This window comes from Chelon labrosus, assembly GCF_963514085.1.
Source record: "Chelon labrosus genome assembly, chromosome: 15".
NCBI lineage: Eukaryota > Metazoa > Chordata > Actinopteri > Mugiliformes > Mugilidae > Chelon > Chelon labrosus.
Window position 1 is genome coordinate 7651368 of NC_140348.1, and position 11278 is coordinate 7662645.

The 11278-nt window shown below is 40.7% G+C and overlaps 2 protein-coding genes across 2 annotated transcripts; both read left to right on the forward strand.

Moving 5' to 3' along the window:
* The first annotated feature begins 4578 nt into the window (after positions 1-4578).
* Positions 4579-7583, forward strand: LOC311500236 (uncharacterized protein). Its single transcript, XM_084561500.1, has 4 exons — positions 4579-5418; positions 5808-6029; positions 6368-6570; positions 7144-7583. Exons 1-4 carry the CDS (start codon positions 5149-5151, stop codon positions 7340-7342), a joined length of 894 nt encoding a protein of 297 aa, XP_084417626.1. The 5' UTR covers positions 4579-5148; the 3' UTR covers positions 7343-7583.
* Positions 7584-8660: 1077 nt separating this feature from the next.
* LOC311500096 (uncharacterized protein) lies at positions 8661-11192 on the forward strand (the record flags this gene model as incomplete). The annotated part of the gene is made up of 4 exons (XM_084561275.1): positions 8661-8968; positions 9272-9399; positions 9694-9860; positions 10367-11192. The coding sequence occupies 4 exons, from the start codon at positions 8661-8663 to the stop codon at positions 10631-10633; spliced, it is 870 nt and encodes a 289-aa protein (XP_084417401.1). The 3' UTR covers positions 10634-11192.
* Between the last annotated feature and the right edge of the window lie 86 nt (positions 11193-11278).

Here is an 11278-nt window from a genome sequence, read left to right on the forward strand (position 1 = left end):
TCTTCTTCTTCTTCGACTTCTTCTTCTGTGGTCTACTGCCGTCTGCCGTGTGGAGGACCGGAGTAGCTAGCTAACGTTAGCTTGTTTGAATATTTTTACATACAAAAATGTGTGTTACTCTTAAAGCTTGATAATACTTATATCTACCAAAACTTTTTTTCCTGTACATTCTTATTCTTATTATTAACGACCTAATCTATCTGTATTTTAACTGACGTTACTGGTATGTCGATTCTAACATTGGTGTATAACTAAATAATAGGCAAATATACCTTTGTTTACTTTTAACCGACACAAAAATATAACATAAAACTTTAAGCACCTATTTCTTCCTGGGAACTGTTTTATATTATTAAATGCATTTAAAAAATTTCTGCAGTAACTTTATATCTGACGGCAGCAGTAGCGTGGAATAGTTACTATGGTAACCTTGGGCGTCAGTGTGGTAAATGAAGCTGAGTTGTGGTGTAAGACAACAGAGTGAGTTCAGAGCTCAGGCTGGACACATTGTTTTAGCTGAACTCAATAAACCAGAGGCTTGAGGCATGGACAACTGTGATTTGGAGAAGCTTTCTGTGTCTGGTGGGAAGCTCCATCCAGCGTTCACACCAGAAGTCACAGACTACAAAGTGTCAGTGGAGAGCAGTGTGAACAACGTGACTCTGGACGTGGTTACCAGTGACTGTGGAGCGTCATACAGAATTGTGAGTGCAGTCCTGCAAGCTGAACAGGAGTCTCTTTCACATTAAATACACTTAACCTTGTGTGATGTATTTCAGCTCTGTGGTGACGGTTCCAGCTCCATTAAACTGAAAGATGGGTTGAACAGGGTAGAAATCGAAGTCGTGGCTGAGGATGGCACCATGAAGAAATACAGTGTGGAAATCAGCAAACTGTCAGCAAAGATTGCAGAGCTCAGTGATCTGGCTTTAGAGGGAGATATTCCACTTCAGCCTGCATTTTGCGCCAAGGTCTATGAATACAATAGTGAGTAAAAACAGCACATGTTGTATGAGAATTCTACAGTTGTGCTTTTATTTTGTGAATCAACTAATATACTATTTATAAACACAAAGAAGCTGTATGTTTATTCATAATGTAAATGCATGGTAATCTTTTGTTTTGTCAAATAAAAATATTAAAGCAATGTACTGCAAACTTTTTTTTTTCTTCTTCTCCCAGGCACCGTTCCCTTTTATTGTGATGCAGTGACTCTGCTTCCCAAGGCTCCAGATAGAAACATAAAAGTTTCAGCGAATGGTGTGAGTAGCAAACAACCAGTCCCTCTGAATGTTGGAGACACTACTGTAGAGGTTTCAGTCTGTTCAGCAGATGGCAGTATTTCACAGGTATGATGACACATGAATCGATGACTGCGCAATATCAGCAGTACTGATGTGATTAAAGGCTTTGTGTGTGCTTGATTATCAAGGTGAAATATCTTAATTATATGTCATAACATATACATATGCATAGCATTGTATATCAGCTCTCCATCCATCTGGCATCTCCTGTAATAATCTTTCATTTCAAGCATCATATACTTCATTTGGGGCGTCCAGGTTTTATATTGCTCTGTTGTGATGCTACTCTAGTATACCTGACAACCCTCTAACTCTATCAGGTTTACACAGTGTTTGTTACTCGAGAGGTGATTCCCATGCCTGTGATCTTCACCGATGGGAAGCAGCAGCTGGAATATGAATGTCCAGTTTCCCTGAGTGCTTTTTACAGGCCTGTGTCCATCAACCACAGGTGAGAACCTATTAAAATGGTTGTTTCCATTTCTCATCCCCTAATTTAGCTATTTTTATTCATGCTTGTTAATTCTAAATATTAAATATAATTCTTTTCACCTTTAATTTACATGTAAGTATGAGAAATTACTATGTTGAGTGGCACCTCGGTACCATAGAACATCCACACTCCCTACCTTCTGTATTGTGGTAAAAAAAAAAAAAATGCGGTGTAGATCACTCCAGTTCTCTTGTTGATTTGCAGTGACCCAAAGAACATCTTTTCAAGGCCCTATATTGAGATGCTGGCACGAAGGTCAAAAGTCGACCCACTCAGTGATTGTCCTCTGGGAGACGGCTGGGAGGTAGTCGAACTGGACCTTGACAGGAGGATGTCAGCCGCTCTAGTCAAGTGTTTCTTTTCTTACCGAGGTGAAGCTCTGAGTCTTAGCTCCTCAAAGAGATTAATCTAAAGCTAGAGCTTCCTTGTAAGATGTTATTTGAGTTGAAAAGCAGTGGGTAGAGTAGTAGACTCACTTTTATCTCTGACTAAACCTTAACCAAGATAGTGAATAAAGAATTACTGTAATTACATGGACCCTTTACTGAACTGTTTCCATCTTTTGAATATCTTAAGGAAATGCTTGTTTAACTTCAAGGTTATAATGATTGGTGCACTCTGCCTTACCTGGTTACACAACCTATACTATCATGTAACATGATGGTACTGTAGACAAAGATTATGTTGCTGTAATGAAGGGGATATTATTACTTAACTAAAACCTCATGTAACCTCCATGAAGGATGGATTTTTTGTATCAGGCCTTTATATCCAGCAGATTTTCCCTTTTGATTTGTATATTTAAACAACAAAAATGCCTTTCAGATACTTAACTTGTTAGTTTGGATGGTTGCCTGTAGTTGCAGCCAATTAATCACTACAGAGCTCTTATATAATAAATGTGTCAGTTTAGCTCACAAAGACAGAAACTTGATTAAACTTGCCACAAATGTGTAATTTAAGTCATTGATAGCCTTTCCTGCTCTGCTTTTCAGAAGTGAAGGACACAACTAAAGTAGTATTGACCTCTAATGTGTGATTTATTGTGCCTTTGATGTTTTTTTAACGAAGGATGTGACAGCGTGATGAAACTGTCTGAGCTGGGGTCACACTCTATGGACTGTCCACACAAACCCACGGGGGACCTGGTTGCAAAGGTCAGTATGAAAGATTAAGCAACACCCTGCACTGCCAGAATCACTGCTATCGACCTTGGCTCACCTCATCCTTTATTTACAAGTCAGCGCTCCCTTCACTGTGACTAAGTGCCGGTTTAACTTCCAGAGTAAAAGTAGCTTCTGTTTGTAACACTGTCGTGTAGTGGTCCATTGCTGCTTTACCTCGTCACTATACTTTGACTACTTTTATGTTTTATGTTTGTATAAGATGAAAGATTTAATATCATAATGAATGAATCTGGTAAATGCATTTCACTTCTTCATCCGTGTCTATATTAATCTTAAAAAAACATTTTAGTCTAACCAGTGTACCTTTCAGGATGTAACAGATACAGACTGGTATAAGAAGAATTTTGAATCATCCACATGTTTGGAGATAGAGACTAAACACACATGTGAGGTACGTATCTGTACTTTTACTTTGTATTTGAAGTCTACAGTTGGTTAATTTTCTCTGAATGGTTAGTAAAGACATTTAGAATGTACTTTTCATATCTTCATATACTGACAGATGGTACAGAGACAAACTAGGTTTAGTGAGGTTTACTTCCACCCCATTCTTGATGGCTGTATGTACAGTAGGATAGTTAAACTGTTTATATAGTCATTGCTTTTGTATAGCAATGACTGAGAGCTGTATAATCTGAGGCTGCTTGCACCTTGCTGCTTGACGCGTTGAAATTGCCTATTTCAGATGCGTAACTGGGAGAAAAGACTACAAACGATAGCAGGAGAAGACAGTGTGGATAAGCTTTGTGCTTTGGCCCAAGAGCACCTGAAACTCTACAGACAACACCTGCCAAAACAAGGCATGTAGCACTTACTAAACCATGAGTTTAGGATCAGAAATGAAGTCAAGTCAATCTTCATCAAGTCTAAAGCTTTCAATACATGCCCCTAATAATAACATTCTCACTCCTTCGTTTTTATACGTAATAAATCACCACCTTACATTTTTGGGGATTCGTTCCAAAAAAGAAAGAGATAGTGTATTTTTTTCTTTTTTTAGAAAAACATTGCAATATGTGCACTAAAACCATGTCTTTATACAGTTACAAAATGCTGACTAATCGGTCTAACTTCAATAGAGAGTTTTGCTAGAGTGCTTCTGGATGTCCCTTTACATTTGACGGCTAGTTAAATAACACAAGTGTGTGACATTTTCCTTCCCCTGCCTTAGCTAAGCTTCTTCTATTAAAAATACATGAAAATGGGCTAGTTACTGGTTGCCTCTTAAACTTTTATCCGACATGCCAAGCACTCAAGTTACTGCTTTTCTCAGGCACTTCGGACTTGCTAATTGTTTGAGGACGCTGAGAGGTGACATTTGAGAATGATCCCAGATGATTGAGTGATAGTTACTGGAATTGAACCGAGAAGTAACACCAGAGTGAGACTTCTTAAAATATAAACAAGCTATTTTCTCTTGCACAAGATCAAGCTGCACAGAGGATGGTGGATTAAAAGTCCCCTGATGCTGTATTACTTGCAAAACAGTAAGATTAAGTTGTATCACTTGAACATGTCCTGAGTATAAAATGCTGAAACAGGCGTGCTTGCTCTTATTCCAGGCAAAAAAAAAAAAAATCTATTTATTAGCTACTACATACTCTATAAGGTGCAGTATGTGCCTATTGGCTTTGATGGTGTGTTTTGTAATACTTGCCTGCTATATTATAAATTAAAAGCCGTGACATTAATGCAGTGTGACAGATAAAGGACACTCGTGCTAAGGAAAGTTACTCTCTCTGAATATTTAATGCAAAAGACGCATCCATTCATTGGTAATTGAAAGAGAGGGCAGCTAAATACTTTTATTTCTCCTTATGCAGTACGCTATGAAGGGATGAAAAAAAATACTGTCATTTGGTATCTGTGTTTGTGTTTATAATCCTTTTTTAAATGCCTTCTTGTAGCCAAATAATATTTTCCATTTGCTCCTGTACAGTTAAAAGTGCAGTAATATGATTTTAAAGATTTAAAGAATCAGAGTTTGTTGCCAGGTGCTGAGATTTCTGAGTTTTACAGCTTATAGTTGGTTTTAGTTGAAACCAAAACTACCACCCGAGCTGACTGCAGATTGCAAAGTAAAGTAAATAACAAGTATGATAAGTCAACAAGCCTAAAATTAATCCCACTGCTGCCCGTTGTAGCAAGCAGACAAATAAGGTCGATGTACTGTAGCTCTATACTGATGCAAATTCTCCCACCAATATATGCAAATACTCTGGTGCATACCGCAGTGTTTATTTGTCACATTACCATAGGAGTCCAGTTGGAGTGTGAGGATAGCCAGTCTCCTCTGTATAGCCTGGAGCAGGCTGTGGTCCACTACGCATCCGCTATCAGACTAAGCTCCAGAGATTCCAGGCTTCACTTCCAGCTAGGTCTGGTTCTGGAGGAGCAGCACTACGCTATGGAGATGTTCGGCCCTCAGAGGAAGGTACTGTCATTAGAGACGAGCTTTTTCTGTGAGGTGATGTACGTATGACTAGCTCTAGTATAACACGAATGACAGTGCACACATTTGCACGGTGCAGTTTCTCAGTAAAAATGTCTCCTAAATGAAACCTTAAAGGATCCAAGAACTTTCCCACCAACCCAAACACAACTGAAATGGGTGATATTCCATTACTAATTCAAAATGATCATGAAGTACATGGAATTCTACAGCTTTTTAAATATTATAATAGAGTTGCTTTGCAAATATAGTGTGAATAATTACTTCAATCTGAACAGTTTATCATTTACTTTACTGCATTTTTGAATTCTGGTGGTGACTTGGTGCAGTTGAAAATCAACAAACTCCTTTTTTTATTCCTGGATTTCCAGGCTGACAAGAACAAAGATGAATTAAGCGATGCAAAATCAACATCACATCAAGACGATATCCTGGCTGTGTGCAAACTGCATGGTTTCCTTGGCACGCCCACAGTGGAGAACCAGCTGCAGGCCCTGGACAAAGAGTATCAGCTGCTCAAAGAGCAAGGACAGTCCAACAAAGCTGACTATGTTCAGACTCTCTACATCTGGCTCTCCAAGAAAACTGGCAAGGTAACAGTGTCAGCATGTTGCTTCTACTGCTGATGATCAAGTTTAACTCAGTCGTTCTACTCTGGAAAGTGAAATATCCAGTTTAACTTTGAAGAATCAGTTAATAAACTTCTGAAAAAAACAAAAACATGTGTTGTATGTATCTTTGTCTGATGGTGATGAGAGAATTAGTCCAGTGAAGAACTGTTGTTCTGACTATTGACTGATCTGATGCAGCCATTGCAACCTTTTTGCAATGGCAACTACTTTCTGAGTTCAAAGTCTTAGTATATTATCTGCAAAGGCTGTACAAAGATCTTAAGAGAGTTTTACAGTGGACTGACTGCATGTTGTTGCAGGATAGCAAAGCAGCCTTGAGAGATGAGGAGAGCGGTGTCCACCGAGCGCTCATGAAGTACCTGGACGCCTGGTCTCTGAGTCCAGACAGCTGGGAGCACAGCCTCCATGTAGGTAGGCTGCTGTTGCTACAGGGGAGGAGCAGGGAAGCCCTGCAGCACCTTCAGAGCGGCCTGGCACTACGTCCCCTACATCCTGCACTCAGGTCAGCTCAAGGAGGTATTTATGGTTGTAGAAACAGAAACTATATTGTATCAGTAGGTGTAATAGTACCAACAATGACCTGAATTAATATTATCCACGGAGCTGTATGGTTTGTAGTAGAGGATATCACAATGTGGTCTGATTCACAGATATGTAGAGTGATATGAAATAAATTCTAAAACTCAGAGTCAGCCACAAATGACAAAATGAAATGGCAGTAGATCATGGATTTCATCTCCTTTTAAAACCTTTAGAGCAACTTAATTTGTTGGAGCTCAGCTACTGACTTGATGCTAAGTAATAATAGAGTACAGAGCGCTTAAATCATGCACAACATTTTCTGTGCGACTGTAACGTGACAGCAAACCCTTAACCTGCTCTTCCAATGCTCACTCCCCTCTTACCCCTACATGATGTCATAATTTCAAAAAGGGATTGGGAACTTAAAAAAACTATATATTTTTTTGTTTTTAATTGTTTTACTCAAACGTGTGAGATGAGGCATATTCAACACTAGATTAACATGTAAAACTTGACTCAAAGTGAGTTGTGTCTTGTGTCTTCATTCTCCCAGATTCTTCACCGGGTTGGCTCTGCTGCAGCAGGAGCAGAAAGCCTCAGAGGAGACGGAGAAGGAGGCTGCTCTGTTCTTACAACAAGGACTCGAACACTCTGTGAGCCAGCGCTGCAGCAAGAGGTGTGTATGTGTGTGGTGGAGGTGGATGCATTCAGCTAGAGAGGGAGAGAGTGTGAGGGCACGACAGCAACAGTAATAGCCAGTCATTCTGTTTAAGGCCTCAGGAGGGAGAATATGACGGTGAAAAAGACAGTTGCCTCTGTTGATATTCTATCTGCAGTGGCATCTGTACTTAGTGCTCTTTGGAAGGCGTTTCATAGTCTAAATGTGGCTTTCCATGGACCACTATCTTTTTTTATTACAACCTAAAAATCCAAATTTGGGAGAAAAGAAGTCAAAAATTGAAAAACATTCAAATTTGGGAATTTCCCCAAGATTTGGGGATTGAACAGTAAGTAGGTTCATCACTGTCATCATGGCTGTTACTTTCATTCTTTTTTATTTTGTCTACAGCTGGGTGGAGCAGGTTCCATCAGACCCTCTGTCCAGCTTCAATACACAGTTCCTGCGAGGCCTTCTCACTCTGGGTCAGCTGCAGCAGAGAAACACACTGTCTGTAAAGGCTCTGAGCGCTGAACAAGTCTATCACATGTATGTTACAGACAAGACGTTTTGTTTGAGTACAAATGTGATATTTTTTGTTGGTTTTACGTCCTCTCCTCAGTGTTGGATAAACTATCAGTCCAACATCGAACACTATGATCTAGTTTAATTGTTTAAGCACTACATAAAACTCTTGTTTCTTCTTATCTTTGTGTTGGAATGCCTCAGAGTAGCAGTGCTGACTGCCCAGAGAGTGAGTCAGTGTGTGTGTCGTGGGGAGGCGATCAGGCAGCTGGAGTGGGTGCTGCTGGATGCTCACTTTGCCCTGCTGCAGAGGCTGATCCAGCAGCGCGAACACCATGCTAAGACTGGCATCGGGAGGCAGTCCGTGGTGGCAAAGAGATGCCAGGCCCTCACAGCTCTCTTACGTCTCACCTCTATCTCCCCCTGTCAGGAGTTGCTGGACATGCAGGAAAGAGTAAGAGTCTTAAGCTTTGGTTTGTGCTATGTGTGTTACAAAATCACGGTATATATACATATCTATAGTGTTTAGAATTATTATACTGTGCAAGGTAGCTAGTCTGTACTGTGTATTGACTGATAATGTACTTAAGTGTCTGGTATGACAGAGCATTCAGACTTGTACCTTCTACCTCACTACTGCTGCATATAGACATGCCATCTAGCTGTAGTGACCACACCACGGGACAGCCACGCCCTGTGTCTCTTGGGTCTGGCCCAGCTAGCTCAATATGACAGCAACCCCAATTCAGACAGGTCAAAGGAAGCCTTAAGCAATGCCTGCCTCAGCTTCCAGGCCAGCATTGAGCTGGAACACAAGACTCAGAGTGGAGAGCCACCTAAACAGCTGAGCAGTGAGTACACCTACTGCTTTTTATAATAATGTAGAGATGTGGCTCGTCTTACATTTCAGTAAAACTCTCAGTATTCCCGCGTTAACTATCTCTCTTTGTTCAGAGCAAAAGTGGTGGCAGGACCGGCTGCACGCTGAAAATGAGAAAGCTGCCAGGCAGTCCAACGCTCAGCCAGCTGGAGTGAAGGGGCCTTCTGATACCACCGGGGCAAAAAGAGGAGCTAGGCAGGGCAGGGGAGGGCTTAGTCAGGGACGGACGGCAGTAGCTGTAACCAAAGCTCCGGCTCCAGCCCCCATCAGGGGAGGGAAAGCTGTCCGGACTCCAGCCAAAACCCCTGCAGCCAGGTGAGTCACGCTGATGGTCTGCTGATTCATAGTGTCTGAAAGACCTGTTATGTGGTTGTCTATGGATGTCTTTGTTTATTTATTTATTCACGGATAGTTTCCTTTGGATAAATACTTTTTATAGTTCCGCCCTTCTTATTCATGAAGCATGTTAGAACAGTCTTCATGCTGTTGCTTGTTAACTATTCTGGGGTTATCAATACACATGATCAAGATAAAGTCACTGTGAACAACATAAACAGGTTTGTCCTCTTCTGATGTTGTAATCCATCCAGTGTTTGTATTATATTTTTTCTCCTGTAGGGGGAGAGCTGGAGCAGTTGCCAAGCCAGATAGATCTGCAAAACCTTCCAGCAACAGTACTAAACCTCAACACCCGGCCAACAAGTCCAAACAGGACTGCTGCCCTGATACTGCTGAAGCAGCAGAGGGTGAGACATGACATATAGAGTGTGGCACAGACAGTCAAGTGAAAACATTTCTCCTCAGGAGCCTTCGCTTAGAAGGTGAAAAACAAAAAACATGTAAATTTTACTCTGGTGATATCTTCACTTGCAGATAATTTACTGTCACACCTTGCACTGTTTCAGGTGCTTTCTTTACATTTTGCAACAGAGAGAAAAAAATGTTCCGGCTCTTAAATTTGTCATTGTGAATCCTCATCTATGACAAAGCATGGAACAACTTCCTGGGTGTAATCCTTCTTTATGTGCTGTGTGTAATAGCTGTTGTTTCAGAGCCTGCAGTGGCGGACAGTGCCAGCGTGTCCGGTCCACTGAACCGCAAATCTCATGTAGCACGGCTGGGTTTGGCTCGAGCCCTCTCACGCTGTGCGGACACCCAGGACCAGGCAAAGCAGCTCTACCAAGAGGTCATTGCCATGTCACCAGGGGTCAGTTCTCATCTGCAGCATTTAGATTTCAGGCGTTTCCTCAGAGGTTTTGCAATGCAGCTTGCAGTGACTGAAAAATATCACAATATTCACACCCACCCAATGTTACTCCATTCTCAGTGATTCATTTCCATGAAAGTAGCCCATATTCTTCTGTTATACTACTTTTAGTTTTAGAAAAATATAACAAGAATGGAAACACTTTTTTGCTTGCTAAAAGAATGTCTCCATATTGGATGATTGAACATATGTGGGAAATAACATAATAATACAGATCACTAGTTGAGCAATCTGCTCATATTTAGCTAGCATTTCTTAGGAAATGTCCTCTCAGATTTGGTCCACTGTTCATGGTCTCTGTCTGCATTCATTATGTCTGCATTTTACAGTTCAACATTTTAGAAAAATTTGTCTTTCAAGTGTAACCTGTAGAAGTTGTTAAAGTAGGCATTTAAAGAGGTTTACAAAAAGATCATGTGTAATTAATGAATTAATGGACTTTTTAGATTCACGATGCTTACACTGAGCTAGTGCAGCTGCTGGAGCCATCCGACCCTCAGGCTGCAGTGGACGTGTACTGCAGATTCCCTCTGAAGCCCGTGGCTGAGCAAAGTTTTGACGACGCCTTCATCACAGGAGAGATTGTTCGCATGCTGATGTCGCAGGAGCAGTACGACCACCCGCAGCTGGGGCCCAGCCTGGTAGCATACGGCAAAGTCATGGGCCTAAGTGATTACTCTTACTATTGTTACATGTACTGTACTGTATATTAAAATAATCAGGAAAACATGTTTATAAAGTTTTCACGAATGGGTAATCACATTAATTAAAGAAAATAATTCCTAACATTTTAATCATTCTGGATGGATATGACTAGAATCTGGTATAAATATGAAGTGAAAAACTAAAATTCCACCCATCCTGAATGACATGACACCTACTATTTATAGGTCTTACGTGATTTTCTTATAGCAGTAGTCAGCTGAACTATATTTAACAATCGATGTTATATTGAAATCATGCAGTCAGACCCATGTGACATGCCATGTCATGTTATTTATAGAGATGTTAAACACTCTCCTGGTGTAATGGTCAGATGGGATGACATATTATATAGTAATACACACATGCAGCATTAGGTCAAATAGCCAACAAGCCACAAGATAAGCCCGGTTAGAATAAAATAATTAATTAAAGATGCTGAACATAAAGGCCACTTCAAACTACTTGATAGTGTAGTTCAGGGTTTGTTTAAGTGTGGCTGCAGTAAAGTTGATGAGCTCATCTGTGGCTGTGTTTGCAGGCTGCATAGAGAAATACATTGACATTCTGGATGGAAAGTCCATGACCACGCTGCTCAAGAGTGTGTACGCGAGGATCCATGACAGACAGGAGGACGATCAGGAGCTGCAGGACTT